The sequence below is a fragment of the Hoplias malabaricus genome, chromosome 3 (assembly GCF_029633855.1).
Source record: "Hoplias malabaricus isolate fHopMal1 chromosome 3, fHopMal1.hap1, whole genome shotgun sequence".
Classification (NCBI taxonomy): Eukaryota; Metazoa; Chordata; class Actinopteri; order Characiformes; family Erythrinidae; genus Hoplias; species Hoplias malabaricus.
Window position 1 is genome coordinate 43,689,356 of NC_089802.1, and position 15,785 is coordinate 43,705,140.

Here is a 15,785-nt window from a genome sequence, read left to right on the forward strand (position 1 = left end):
CTATGGTCACATCATTTACAACTGCATGAGGATCAGTAAGTGTAACAACCCCATCAATCACTGCAGAGAGATAGTATAAATGTGTTAAGACTTTATCAGTAGAGGGACCATTCCACAGTTTATGCACTAGAAAGTGGATAATGTACATGAAAGCTAATGACCCTACCTTGAACATACGCACTAGAGACTCTAAAGAGTCTCCTCCCGGGATTCCATCAGTTATAGGGCAAACACTGTTTTGTGTCAGTGCTGAATCTTCTGCCTCTCTGAATGGTGTTGGTCTTGCTCCAGTTTCCCCACCTTTATTCTTCCGGAATCACTGGGTGCAAGGCAGGAACACACCCTGGAGGGGGCGCCAATCCTTCATTGGGCTACACACACTCACACATTTAGTCACACACACACCTATGGACAATTTTTGAGTCACCAATCCAATTAACAGCATGGGAGGAAACCGGAGCACCCAGAGGAAACCTATGCAAACACGAGGAGAACACAACAAACTCCTCACAGACAGTCACCCGGAGCGGGACTCTTTACCACTCCTAGCCTTCTTTATTTTAGCTATAAAGCCAGAATCAATGGTGAAACATGCCCAGTTAGGCTCAAATAAAACCGTTAAATGTGCAAGAACCTATACCATTTTTCTACTATGTCCTTATATTTTTATTGGCTACTATGTGCATTTGTTATAAATGTAATTACAACTTCAATACCATGGTTTTACTTTTACACACACACACACACACACACACACACACACACACACACACACACACATATATATATACACACTAATTTTATCACTCATATCTGTGGCAAATCCTTTACTGGTGATCCATGGAGGATAGCTTTTTATAGTTAACACTAAATACACTTTTGTTAGGATCCACCTACTCTGAACTGACTGGTGTTACTCATGTTTTTTATTCTCTGGGCTGTTGATATTTTTACACTCTATGTTGGTCTTTGCGTCTTCTTTAGCCTCTGTTTTATGTTTTTATCTGGTTCTGTGTTCTTTCTCATGTCCTTAGTTAGTTTATTGATTTGGCTGCTCCTTAGCAATTTGGAATTTAATGTTAGTTCTTTCATCTTGTGTTTTTTTTCTAGCTGCATTTTCAGCCACCCTTTGCACTCTCTGATGTATATTTATTTATTTATTTATTTCATTTTTCCTATTTTATTTCTATTCTCTTTTTTAACTTTTCTTGTAAAGACACTATTTTGCACCTACTCTGTCCTCCTCAGCTTCCTCCTTGCATGAAAATAACCAGCTATTTCACACCCAGTCCTGTAAAACATCCATTCATTTATTTTCATGTCAAAACATCCATTAAGTATCAGTGTATCACACATTCCAGTATCCACACATAAAAATGTAACTGAAAAATACACAGAAGCATCCATAAGGGCATGTAATATCAAATCTAAAGTGTCCAGTTTATAGTGTGTAATAATTTGCCGTTGTACTGTCAGGGTTAACCCTTTAAACAACAGTTGCTTTTTCAAATCCTTCAATAATCAGACTTAATAGAACAGCTAGTGACAACCAAGTAAGATATTCCCTGAGTGCAAGGCATCATTCCTCTTTACAGGTGTGTTTTATTAACCGTTTCTTAAACAATATCACATGAGATTGAATTGAAATAGGATTTTGGGTATGATTAAACCACTAGGCTGTATCCAGACAGAGAGTAGATTCTGCTAAAAATGCTCTTATATCCAGGGCTGGACTAAGAATGAATCACAGTCATGCTGATAATTAGTAAATCATTCATTCATTATCTGTAAGCACTTATCCAGTTCAGGGTCGCGGTCGGTCCAGAGCCTACCTGAAATCATTGGGCGCAAGGCGGGAATACATCCTGGAGGGGGCGCCAGTCCTTCACAGGGCAACACACACACACTCATACATTCACTCACACACTCACACCTACGGACACTTTTGAGTCGCCAATCCACCTACTAACGTGTGTTTTTGGACTGTGGGAGGAAAGTGGAGCATCCGGAGTAAACCCACGCAGACATAAGGAGAACACACAAAACTCCTCACAGACAGTCACCCAGAGCGGGAATCAAACCCACAACCTACAGGTCCCTGGAGCTGTGATAGAGACACTACCTGCTGCACCACCATGCGGCCCTCATTAGTAAATCAACACTCCCTAAAATGAAACATCTGACAAGGTGAGTGGGCAGTTTGTGACTTTGGGCAGCCCTGACCTCGTATGGTTTAGCTAAGTCATGTGTTTACATTCAATACCACTTTATGTAAATTAAGATGTAAAGTCAAAGCTGACACAGATCTCTTGATGTTTGTGATTCTGATTAACACAGGTAACTAAGGACAGTGGCCATTGTATAAGTTACATAGGTCTTGAAATGTTAACTGTGCTGTTTGAGTTGCTGGTGTCATTTTTCTCTGCTGTCTGACTGCTCTGATCTTGCTTTTCTCTCTGAGAAGGGAACACCCTCTTCAGGGCCTTTTTATAGGCTTTCTTTATCTTTGGTATCTTGAAAGCATACACTATAGGGTTAACAGCTGAGTTTGCATGAGACAGGAGAATGCCCACATATAAAGCAACGAGATTTTCTTTCTGCCAGAAAAACTTAATGGTGTTCATGATGTGAAGAGGCAGCCAGCAAGTGGCAAACAGAGCCAAAACCAATGCTAGGGAAGAGGCCAGTCTCTGCTCTCTGATGTAATATGAATTATAAGTGATAGCTCTGCCGACACCGCTTCTTAGATGCTGAGATATGGTGCAGAAGATGTAGCAATACAGGACACTCATCATCACCATGGGGGGAAGAAGGCAGGTGAGGAAGTTGAAGTACACCATGTAGGGCATGGGTATGACTTTCAAAAACTCGCATGTAATAGTGGAGTTGGAAGAATCACAGTTGTTCCATCCAAACATGGGAATAAATCCCAGTGCAGCAGCAGTTCCCCAACATACAGCCACTATAGCCCAGGAGTGCACCAGCTTCACTCTACCTCTGTACCTGAAAAAGACATTTTAAATCACAAGTAAGTTCATTATTCAGCTTGGTTTAAGACTAAAGTTCTAAAGGGCTAGTGTGCAGAGGCCCAGAGACTTAAAGCACAACAGCATTCATCTGTGGATTTCTTATGAAAATGCATTCAGTAGAAAGTTTGAAATTTCAAATTAGAATAGAACTTTCAATGTAAAATTATTTTATTGCAAGTAATTTTGGAGCATTTCTATTAATCCATTCATTCGTCATGAAATTTGCACAAAAATGTACATTGAATGATGCAGTAAACCAAAAATCCACAAAAATGGAGATGGTTATGTTATTTTGAAACCACTAATTTTTACTAAATCACTACTAATATATAATTTAAATTATATTAATTTACACTTAATACATACTGAGTATACTAGTCATTTTATTTTTGTCTGTCTTCTTATACAACTGAAATATATTTCTCTGAGCTGCCTGCCTCAACCCTAAAACACATTAAAATGAGATTTAATTATTAATAAAATAAGTCACAAATATAAACAATCCGACCATGTCAAAATAATTACTAACAAAGATTATTCATTAGAAAAAACATACCAATATATTGTATTACAATACTTGTAAATAATAAGATTTCAACTTGTACAACACTAAGATTTATAAATACATTTCAAGTATACTTATAGAGTTGCAGAAATAACACTCAGTATATATTCAGTGTAACTTAATATCATTTAAATTGCATATAAGTAATGATTTAGTACAAATTAGTGGTTCCAAAATAGTATACTTCACTCTCTTTTTCCCCAAGGGAAGCCAACCCCATAGCCAAAATATTAGCTAGCTATAAGCTGATTCCTAAGTAGATAGGGAAAAAAATGTCTCTCTGACAGTGAATCAGAGGCCAGTGAAGCAGATGATTGGTGCAGCTTTATATTTGAACCGGCGCCTTAAAGGAGGCTGAAAGTAGACCCACCTTGTCTGACTCACTGCCAAAATGCATTAACCTTGGTGGCGCACTTTTAAAATAAAGAAGAAAAGCATATTTTTTGTGTGTGTGGGTGGGTGGAGGGCTCCAATGGCTGAAACAATTAGTTTCTGATTATACTCTGTTTGTAAAAAAGTTTGTATATGCCCCTTATAAATGATGCATTCTGATAAAGTGCTCTGGTTGCAAAAACACACACAGATTTTATAATCCTGCAAGCACCGGCTAAGCATGGGCAACAATTGGACCTTTGTTGTGTTGCGGAAGAGTGGAACTATGTTTCCTGGATTGTCCTGGATGTTCTCCAGCCAATATTTTTGGAATGTGCTTTTAGGGCTGGTACAGCAGCAGCTAGAGAATTAAAACTTATCACTATACCTAATTTCAGGAGGAATATTGGATGAGCCGTGGTGCTCACACATCTGACCATGTAATTAACACAAGGTGACATAATTTGATACTACTAGGCATGGATTGCTCAAGATTTGGCTACAGTTTAAACTTAGTTTGACACAATGGGAAAATGGCGACATTTGCAAGACAAATAAGTCTCTGCACCTTTCCAGTCACATGCAAATGATTTCAGTTCTAAGTTTGCATTTGAGTATTTTTGTGTAGAGACTTAGATTTTACTCCTTCCTGGATTTTATTGACGAGTAATAAAATAATTGCATATTCTGCTTGAGCAAAATTATTTTGTTTACATTGCTAAAGCACAGTAATGTATTGTAATGTGTCACATTTTATCCTTTTAAAAGCAAACTAGACTGTACTCTCAGGTCAGCCTTAAAGCAGATTCATAGAGGTGATCTGACTAAAATACAATGTTAACCATGGCTACCTCTGTTCTAGACATGCCCACAGTGGTTCCCCATCAGTCCCAAATGAGGATTATTGCTTAAAAAATAAGGAAAATGATCCAACTTGGGAGGAACATTTAGAAAACTACAACCAAATTAAGGCAGATACATGAAAATGAGGACAGGATTTTTACAATTTATTTTATATATATTTTAATATTATCCTGCTAGCCGAATAAAGATGAATTCATGAGATGCCTCCAGGCACCGCCCCATGTCTAAACCACACAGACCATTTCTATCTATACCCTACTAGGGTGACTATATTTTGAGTTTAAAAAATTAGCAAAGACTTTCTGTTCATACAAAAGTGCAAAACAGAAGCTCTGTATTGAAATGACATTAAAGCGACCAGAAAATTCATGATCATGACAGAAAATTATTAGTTTACATGTAAAAATGTTTTGTTACGTCACTAAAACAAATACCACATTTTATAAACTAGAGGCAATGCTAGAGGTGAAATTATCTGAGAATTGCTGAGTTCCAGATATTTATGCAGAATATTTGCAATTCATATAAAGGTCTGGCTGATAAAACATGCAGTATGTGATATTCACAGCCTTGTCCCTGTTCTGACTGGTGAGATGTAACCAGTTTATGTGTAAAGTTAAACAAAAAGCTGTGCGGATGTAATTTACTCGTCAGAAAGTCTATAACGGTGAGATGTGTTGTGTTTGTGTCGTATCGGGACAGAAGTGACGACTTTCAGTTTTATAAAATATAGAGCAGAAAGTGAAAGGACTGTCGGTCACTGAAATACTTCCGAACATGAAGAAGAGGTTAAGATAAATGACCTTAACCATATTAACCTTAACCAGTTTGAGGCCCCAATAATGTTGAAGGGAGCTCAGCTGACGTCTGGTCTCCATTTATTCTATATGTGTGGAAGGGCAACTCTGGACTCTGGACATATGTTAAAACTGCTCTGGACTCTACATGCCAGACTTACACAATGCATGCTGTGTATTTTATTGAAAGAAGAAGAAGAAAAAAAATAGGATCCAGAATTGCACAGTTTTTTCAGTTAGATGATGCTGAGGAATGCAATACTATGCTTCAGAATATTCTATAACCTGATAAAAAAAAAATAAACCATAATACAGTGCAGTCATATGCAATCTGCTTGTTCTTGAGTAAAGTTTACTTACATTCTTTTCTACACTGATTGTGCATAATTGCAGAATTTGACATATTGGGAAAAAACATACACCATATGCTATGCTATTTTTTACTTTAGGTTTTTCAACACAAAATAGACATTGGGAATTAAAATTTGCAGTAAAATAGAACCTTGAAGTGTGTTATCTCTAAATTATCATTCAATTACCTCAGTCTTTAATCTCATGCCCTAAGTTCAGCACTTTATCAGTTCTCTTCCAAAAAATAAAAATGCATTTGAAAATTCTTACTTGAGAGGCATATAAACACGTAGATATCGGTCCAAAGCGATAGCCAGTAAGGAGTGCACTGATGCCTGGGTCAACACAATGACTACACAACTGATGAAGAGGCAGCTATAGAAAGAGGTTTGAACCCGTCTATCCACCAGCACGGCTAAGGGAATGGCCACAGACCCCACCAGAATATCAGCCACTGCGAGGGACACAATGAAGCAGAACGTTGGCTGCTTGAAGGCTCCGCATGTCCACACTGCCCAGATGACACTAATGTTGCCCAGGCAACATGCGACAGCAATGATTACTTCTAATACAGTGTAGATTACCACTCCATCAGCCATCTCAAAGTAGAAGAATTACTTCAAATATACTTGCTGACTTGTGGTTGCGCTGGTTTAAACAGGAAACTCTCCTCACAAGAAAAGTGCTTGCTCATTTGCACATACACACGCACACACACACCCACAAACAGAAATGTGTGCAATATAACCCCTTGAATTTGAATATGTGGCTATGTGGTTGCATATATATATATATATATATATATATATATATATATATATATGTTTTATATATCTTCTGAGTGTGAATAACCATGAGTATTGTTGTACTCATGTGGTGCTCCTGTCCAAAAATAAAACTGTTAGCAACAGGTCATGAGTCCAATCTCCCCTCCTCACCTCAGCCATTTGAGTCCAAGAGAGCAGAAATGTCATCTTTTCCCCTAGAAGGCCTCCCTCTGCCCCATCACTCATCACAATGCAATGCAAGTATCTGTAAGCTGTCCTGGGGGATTTGGGCTCTTAGCATTCTCTTACAAACCTATTGAGTGCCAATGATGTTTATACACAAATAGTCACAGAAAACCACCTTCCCAGCAGGGTAACATAGAAGATTCGATATAATAGATTCAGATTCACCTTCTGATACAGAAGGTGCACATTTTAAACAGCTCATATCAGAGTCTAACACTCTTTTGTGTATGTGAGAGTGCTGGATGTGGAATCTCTTTAAGAGTTGTCCTGTTAAGTCAGTTATACTGTACACATACCTATCCACCAAGTACCACACTATATTATGTCTTGTGTGTGTGCGTGTGTGTGTGTGTGTGTTTTAAAAGCAGTGCCAAAAATTAGTAAGCACCATGCACTGCTACTAACATGAATATAGTATTACTGTAATAAAAAAAAGCCTGTTTGTGTCTACAGTCATGATCATAAATGATGAAAATAACAGAAACATTTAAAAGGAAGTGCAAGATAGCTGGCCTTACCATGTTCTTTAGATGTGTTATAGATTGCTGATAAGCAAAGCTAGATTTGTGGTAGGATGTAAAGGTCACCAAGACATAAATAATCATATCATCACATGTGGAAGCAATGAAAGTGAACTGACACTAATTCATATTAAGTGAGAAACTGTAACTGCTTGACATCTGCACATGACACCTAACCAAATAATTGCTCACCTTTACCACACTTCTTACATTACTTATGATATATGAGGATATATGAAACTGATTAGTAGTACTGTAAACAAATATACGCTAATACAAGCAGTAGATCACATTAATGCCAGGGTAATGGAAAATAAGTTAATTAAATTCCATTTTTGAGAAATTTACAGTTGTTTAATCTTTTTATAATTGCATGCAATACTGTAAAATTACATTTTATTACATTACATTTTACAAAAACTAAGACAATCATGCAAACGTTTAAAACAACTTTGTGATCCTTTTTGTTTCATTTCTACATATTAGCTCTAGTCTACTTTTTCTTGTACCACATCACATAAAAAATATGTAAACAAAACACTGATATGAAGCACCAAATCTTCTTAAGAACTTCTCACAAGAAAGGTATTTTGGACCCTACCTTCCCATTGTTGAATAACCAGAGACACCTATATGACAAACACTATGGCAGTCCAGCAAATGTAGACATGCCTGGCTGTATTTGAATAATTTCACAATAATCTAAACACTTGAGCGCCATTAATGTGACTTGATGGGCTATTTATTATTTCAGATGGTAAACAGCAGTTTTACATTTATTTTTTGTTATTAACAGTACATACGTTTAACCAATTTAAAAATCTCATCAATATGATATACATTACAGACAATCAGAAACAAGACACGTTTGTATTCTCATAGAAGCTCCATTGTACTACACATTTGACCACTAGTCTACAAATGCTAACTATCCACTTTACATCATCTATGTTTGCATATAGCATTTTGCTTTCTGTGGAGTTGAGGTGTTTGTGCTGAAATAGCCCACCAGAAATTATATATACTTTTGTGTATTAGTTATCAGTATTTAATTGTCGCTTGAATATGCTTTTCCATAAGTTTTTTTTTTTTTGTCTTTTATTACATTTCCAGTCCAGGCTGTGTTTTGTTTAATGGCCTGTCCAACATTTTTGCAGAAAGCAATCTTTAATTTTAAGCCCATAGCTACTGCACCCCCAGTTGTTACAAATTTTACTTCTCTTTCCTATTTACTTCTCTTTTTTCACTTTCCTGTTGAGACCCCATAAAACTTTAAGAAGGCAGTTGCAGTAGAGTTTTGAGAGGTCAAAGATTTTAATTATCTATATATGTCCTGTCTATATCTATTTTCCGTTGTCGTAATTCCATTTTAATTTCCATTTCCTTTAACTCCAAGTTATGTTCTGGGCATTCACCCTAATATATATTCTACCCAATAAATTTATCTGATCTTTTATCATAATAATTACCAGTGGGGATTATATTTTCCCATCCAGATTTCACTCCTGCTACTACTTTGAAGTGTTAGTGTTTATCATCGGTCTAAGCTGTTTGACATTTTTATTTTTGTTATTTATATATTTGTTGGGTTGTTTGACTAACTGTAGAACTAACTTTTTTTTTCAGTGTTGTGTTTTGTATCTAGTGTGATTATTTGCTATGTTTGACCTTCTTATGGTTCTGGCTTTCCAATGACTAGTGTCTTGGTTCCTAGTCTTGTTTTGTTTGTTTGTATTACAAATTACTAAACTATTTGTACATGCCTTCAGCTTCCTTGCTGTGTTAATTAGATCAGGCTTAATAAGTGATGTTTTATGTTTTGAATGCTGTCAGTAGATGTTGGGCCCTTTATCTGGCTGCTTAGTTCCAAACACTGACAAAAGCACAAAGAAAAAAAAGATTGCTTCTGACCAAATTCACTGTAGTTTCTAAATATAAAAAAATGTTGAATTGGATGCCAACAACACATTCCAAATAGTGGTGAATCAGAGACATGTAAACCTTGTACATGTTTGTGAATCAGGAAATGTATGTGAAATCACTCAACTCAAAATTTACCGTAACTGAAATTATAAGTGATCATAAATTTGATGTTTTCTGTCTCACAGAAACATGGGTTAGACAGGACAAATATTCAGCACTAAATGAAGCCACTGTAAGCTATAATTATGTACACAGCCCAGGATTATCAGGCAAAGGAGGTAGAGTATGTGTAATCTACCAGAATACCCAAGATATCAGTCAGAAACAATGTGACACCTTCACTTCATTGGAGGTTCTTTCCATCATCATTACAAATCCGATCAAAAGAAAGAATGCATTTTCATTATTTGACATTTATAGACCATCAGGGCCTTACTCAGAATTTTTAAAAGAAATTAGTGGTTTCACCGCAAACCTAGCTGTGTGCAATGATAAAGTTATAATTGTAGAAGATTTCAATATCCATTTTGAAAAGGCAAATAATCCATGATATTGTCACGCACTCGTCCTGTCATGCCTGTTTTCTCCGCCATGTGCTCTCTCAGCACATGGCTCTGTTTTGTTATTGTCCATGTCCCACCTTTGTCCCGCCTCCTTGTCCGTAATCCTCGTTATCTGTTTCAGGTGTGTCTCATTTGTATGAAGTACTTAAGTTCCCTTGTGTCATTTCCTCGTATCGGTCATTCTTTTCGTTTTGTTACCTATTCCTAGTCATGTCGTTTCGTTCCTATTCCTAGTCTTGTGGTTTTGCTTCTATTGTCGCTTTGTCATGTTGCTCAGTCCGGTCTGTCTGTCTTCATCATGTCATGTTGTCGTTTTACTTCCTAGTTATGTTGTTTAACACTCCAGTCTGTCTGTCCGTCTGTATCTCTAATTTGTCTGTATTCCTCTTCAGACTGTTTGGCTCTCTGTCCTGATAGTTTGTTAGCTCTCCAGTCTCTGTCCCATTAGCACTGTTTAGCGCTCCATGTTTAGGTTTCGTCTATTTTACTCTGTGTCCTAGTTTAGTTAGCTTAGCTCCTTTGTCTATGTCTCTGTTATCTCTCTGTTTTGTTATACATTCATTAATAAAGTTCACTGTGTTTTAGCAAGTGCGTCCGCCTCCGTCAGTCCCCCCTCCGCGATCCTAACAGATATTACCCAAAAAGTAATAGGGCCTACACACTAGTGTAGCCAAACTACACATTTTTGATGCTAGGTCTTAACATAGCCAAGCTTAATATCCTACCGAGGGTGGCGCAGCAGGTAGTGTCACAGTCACAGTCACACAGCTCCAGGGACCTGGAGGTTGTGGGTTCGATTCCCGCTCCGGGTGACTGTCTGTGAGGAGTTGGTATGTTCTCCCTGTGTCCGCGTGGTGCTCCGGGTGCTCCGGTTTCCTCCCACAGTCCAAAAACACACGTTGCAGGTGGATTGGCGACTCAAAAGTGTCTGTGTGTGTGTGTCTGTGTTGCCCTGTGAAGGACTGGCGCCCCCTCCAGGGTGTATTCCCGCCTTGTGCCCAATGATTCCAGGTAGGCTCTGGACCCACCGCGACCCTGAATTGGATAAGCGGTTACAGATAATGAATGAATATCCTACTGCAAACCTCAGCCATCTCTGACCATTACCTAATTTCATATGTCTTAGCCATAATATATGTATGTCCCTTCGCTATTCAACAAAGTGTTCAATAAATCCATCTACAACCCTAAAATTTATAGAAAACCTCCCAGAACTATCAACCCCAGTTCCCTCTCTGACTATTTTGAAATTCCCTGTCAATACTTTAGAAAATGTGGCGCCACTTAAAAGAAAAATGAAACAGAAAAAGCTTGCCCCATGGCACAATGATAAAACCCATACAAACAAACAGTACAGAAACTAGAGCAGGAATGGCGATCAATCTGGCTGGAAGTGTTCCACCCTGCCTGGAAGGACAGCCTTAAAGAGTATAGAAATGCTATGAAAAAGCTCGCTCAGCATATCTGGTCTCACTGATCTACAATAATAAATACAAACTTAGAGTGCTGTTTAGTGTGTTTTCCAGAACCACAAAAATTCAGACAGGTACTGAACCACAAATTCCAGTGACATGCACCAGTGAAGTTTTTATGGACTTTAATAATAAAATCAAAAATATTAGACAACAAATTCAACCCACAGTTATAACTCCAGCAGTCGTCTAATGTGACTGATATAAAACATAGCGTAGTTGCAGAAGAAAGACTAGAAAACTCTTTACCCACTCCCAAAGCAAGAACTAGAGAAGTTCGTCACCTCTGCAAATTGTACAACTTGCACACTTGATGCAATTCCCTCAGAATTAATCAAAGAGGTACTACCAGCTATTATCAGTCCTCTTTTAACTATAGTAAACACGTCTCTTAGCCCCCAAACTAGCAGTTATAAAACCTCTGATCAAGAAACCAAATCTTAAAGTTAGCATATTGTCTAATTACAGGTCTATTTCTAACCTACCATTTATATCTAAGATCATAGAAAAAGCTATGGGCTAACAACTTAGTTCTGGATTCAGGCCACATCACAGCACTGAGACAGTTTAGTCAAGATAACATATGATCTGCTTCTTGCCTCTGATCAAGGCCATGCATCCCTTTTGGTGCTTCTTGACCTCAGTGCAGCTTTCGATACGATAGACTACAATACTCTCCTAGAAAGGTTAGAATACATGGTTGGAATCACAGGGACAGCCCTGTCTTGGTTCAATTCTTACTTAACGGAATGTTATCAGTTTGTAAAGGTAAACGATTTATCTTCCAATTATTCAAGAGTAAGGCTCCATTTTAGGACCATTATTATTTACATTATACATGTTACCATTAGGCACAGTTATAAGAAACCATGACATTAACCTCCACGCAGATGACATGCAATTGTACATATCAGCCAAGCCCAATGACAAACACAGATTAGAGAAAATAGAGGACTGTATAAAAGATGTGAAAGCCTGGATGTTGTGTAACTTCCTCCTTCTAAACAGGAATAAAACAGAGGTCCTGCTTCTGGGTCCAAAAGTGGCAAGAAACAAATGATCAGATTTATTTTAAAATCTCACTGACTTCCCAGTTAAACCTGGTTCAGCAGCAAAATATTTTGCTGTCATAATTAATTCAGATTTATCATGCAATCAACACATAGGCAGCATCACTAGGACACACAGGACAGCTTTTTTTGCAACATCACCAAGATAAGAAATGACGCATGAAGCAGAAAAATTAGTACATGCCTTTATTACTTCAAGGCTTGACTATTGCAATGCACTACTGTCAGGATGCACCAGCAGAAATTTAAGTAAACTTCCACTAGTTCAAAATGCTGCAGCCAGGGTCTTCATTAAAACTAGAACATTTGAACATATCAATCCAGTTATATCATCACTCCATTGGCTGCCTGTTAAATTCCGTATCGATTACAAAATTGTTATTAACATATAAAGCCCTACATGGGCTCGCTCCTGAAAACTTCAAGATGCGATTTCCTATTATGAGCCTCCACATTTACTCAAATCACAGAGTACTGGACTTTGAATAGTTCCCAGAATTCAGAAGGCCTCAGCTGGGGGAAGAGCTATATCTTTTAAAGCCCCCCGACTCTGGAACAATCTTCTACAAAAAATGTTTGGGACTCAGACACAGTCACAATCTTCAAATCTAGGCTAAAAACTCACTTGTTCCACTTAGCTTTTGGTAGTTAATGCTCCCCCACAGATAAATGCGGCAGATCCAGGGGGTCCATGGACCCAGGGAATAATAGTAAACTGAGACGCATCATCATCATTTCTTCAAACATTATATCATCAAACATTATATATATATATATTTGACAGTATCACTACACATGAGCATAACAGCAGACCTATGTGATGTGTAGGATTCTTTATTTTAGTCAATAATTTGCCTACAGTAGAGGAGTATTGGTCCCCCGTGTGAACCTTGGTTCCTCTCAAGGTATCTTCTTCAGCTCTGAGAGAGTTTTTTCCTGCCACTGTCGCCCCTGGCTTGCTCTCCTGGGAGTTGTTTTACGACATAATTTGGAAAAAGCGCTATACAAAAAAATTTGATTTGATTTGATATGAACCATGATTTATTTAATTGCAAAAATCACATTTTTGATTATGTTAAGTTTGGCACTAAAGCACGTTTTTTATTTAAACAGTTTAAATCAGGTTTTGTCAGTAATTTGATCAAATGTGGGTTCAAGCCCCGCTTTGGTAGACTTTCTGAGGAGCCTGGTGTGTTCTCCTCTTGTCTGCCTGGGGTGCTCTTGTTTCCACCCAGGGTCCAATAACGCATGTTGGTAGGTGGCTTCTCAAAGGGGTTCATGTGAATGTGTGAGTGTGTGTCACCCTGCTAGGAACTGGCACCCCCTACAGGTAGCCACCGCTACCCTGAAATGAGAAATCTCTGGGGTCAGGTAAGTAGAAATCTGTTTTCTATTTTGCAACCAACCAATATTCTCACTGATATATTTGGCATAAACACACTGCCATGGCTTTTTGGACCTGTTTATCTGCGGAAATCCAAAATGCTGTTGTTGGATGTAGTCTATGTGCTCCCTTGAAGACAAAGGCCCGCGCCTGCTGCATGAACGTTCATATATGAACTTGTGGAAGTGAGTGGTATGTAATGAATTTTCAGATATGGAACAGCAGAAGAATATCAGAATGTGTCAGGGATGGCTCTAAATACCGATTAAGTTTTTTCAGCATGAGCGAGGAAAACAAAAGAAAACATGGTACACATGGACTGAGAAATCAGATTGCTGAGCTAAAATCCAGCTTTAGTCAAAGACATCAGAATATGCTGTTGAAATGACAACTTGAATTATTTAAATGCACTCATTTTAATGAATATTCCAAGTAATTTTTACTATACTATATACATATATATATATATAAACAATCAATGTAAGATTAAAACAATTAAAAATTATAGTATTTGTACTTACTCATACTAAACCATGTTTTAACACTCTTGGATGGTGGTTGCACTTTCCTGGTTCACTGCTGCATTGTTGAGCTTTACCCCCATGTGTGGTTGGCACAACCTTTTGGATGGAGACTCCACCTTCATATTTGTCAGCTTCTTCCTTCCTCTGTTGGTTGTCATGACAGGCTTGAATTGTTACATATGCAAGACCACTAGACGGCAGCTTAGAGCAAATATAGGTGTGGCTACTGAGTCCAGAAATAACGAAAAGGAGCACAGACCTGCTGCTTCACTGACTCTGGTCTTGGTTCTCTGTGCTGTCTGTTTGCTCCCTCAGTCACAACCATAAAACACAGTTCCTCTGCTCTTGCACCAGTCTTAGCATAGTGCATTATGACCTTAGACACTTAGACTCTCTTAGACCTCTTAACTGTTCTATACTATTCCTATGTCACTTCAACTGAACACCTGCATCAACAATGGATGCTGCTTGAAATATCTGCATTTATTATTTTTATTTGTTGTTTCTACAAACCTTTGGACACATAGTGTGACAGACAAAAACACTGATCAGCAATAACATTAAAGTACTGAATGATTAAATGCACCTGTATGGTAAATGGTGTTGATAAATTAAACAACAAGGAGGTGGCTTCAAAACTTTGGTTGGTTGGTGTATGTCTAATTCACAGTCATGAATCTAGAGTATTAAAGCTTATTTGTTTATTTAACATTTTTAAAATTCAGCTGAATTAGATAGTTAAGATTTTAGAGCAAATGCTGCATACTTGTGAAACCATTGTGTTTTCATTCTGAATCACCAGTACTGCTCCACCCTATCTCAGAGGTACTGGGTAAAGTTTGATCACACCAGGGGACATAGTTTCACTGCTTGAGTATGCTTAGACCTGACATTGACCTTAGGCTCTAGAAGGCAGCTGCTCTAGAAGATTTTTTCCTTTGGAGATTGCACAAACCATGTATTTGTGCATTTGATGGATGCATCATTAAATATTTGTATTCTGTAATTATAAGGAATTTCTACAAACATTTGGACACATTGTTGGAACAGTGGAACAGTTGGAATATACATTATCAGGTTCGTATTTCTAAATCATATTATTATTATTATCGTTACACTTATATAGCGCCTTTCTAGATACCCAAGGACGCTTTGCAATCTACACTGCTCAGAACGCTCAATTCACACACACACACTGGCAAGAAGCGGCAGCCAAACGCGCACAGCGTACTCTCGACCAGAAACGACCGTCCACCTGGAGGACTGCATCGGGCACTAGGATTTCACCCAGGACAGAGCGCCAATCCATATCTGGGCACACACACATTCACTCACAC

The 15,785-nt window shown here is 38.0% G+C and overlaps 1 protein-coding gene across 1 annotated transcript; it reads right to left on the bottom strand.

Annotated features, from left to right (window-relative positions):
- Positions 1 to 1,299: 1,299 nt before the first annotated feature.
- LOC136692135 (adenosine receptor A1) lies at positions 1,300 to 6,577 on the bottom strand. Its single transcript, XM_066665268.1, has 2 exons — positions 6,249 to 6,577; positions 1,300 to 3,003 (listed from the first exon to the last, which is right to left on the bottom strand). The coding sequence occupies exons 1-2, from the start codon at positions 6,575 to 6,577 to the stop codon at positions 2,367 to 2,369; spliced, it is 966 nt and encodes a 321-aa protein (XP_066521365.1). The 3' UTR covers positions 1,300 to 2,366.
- Positions 6,578 to 15,785: the final 9,208 nt, after the last annotated feature.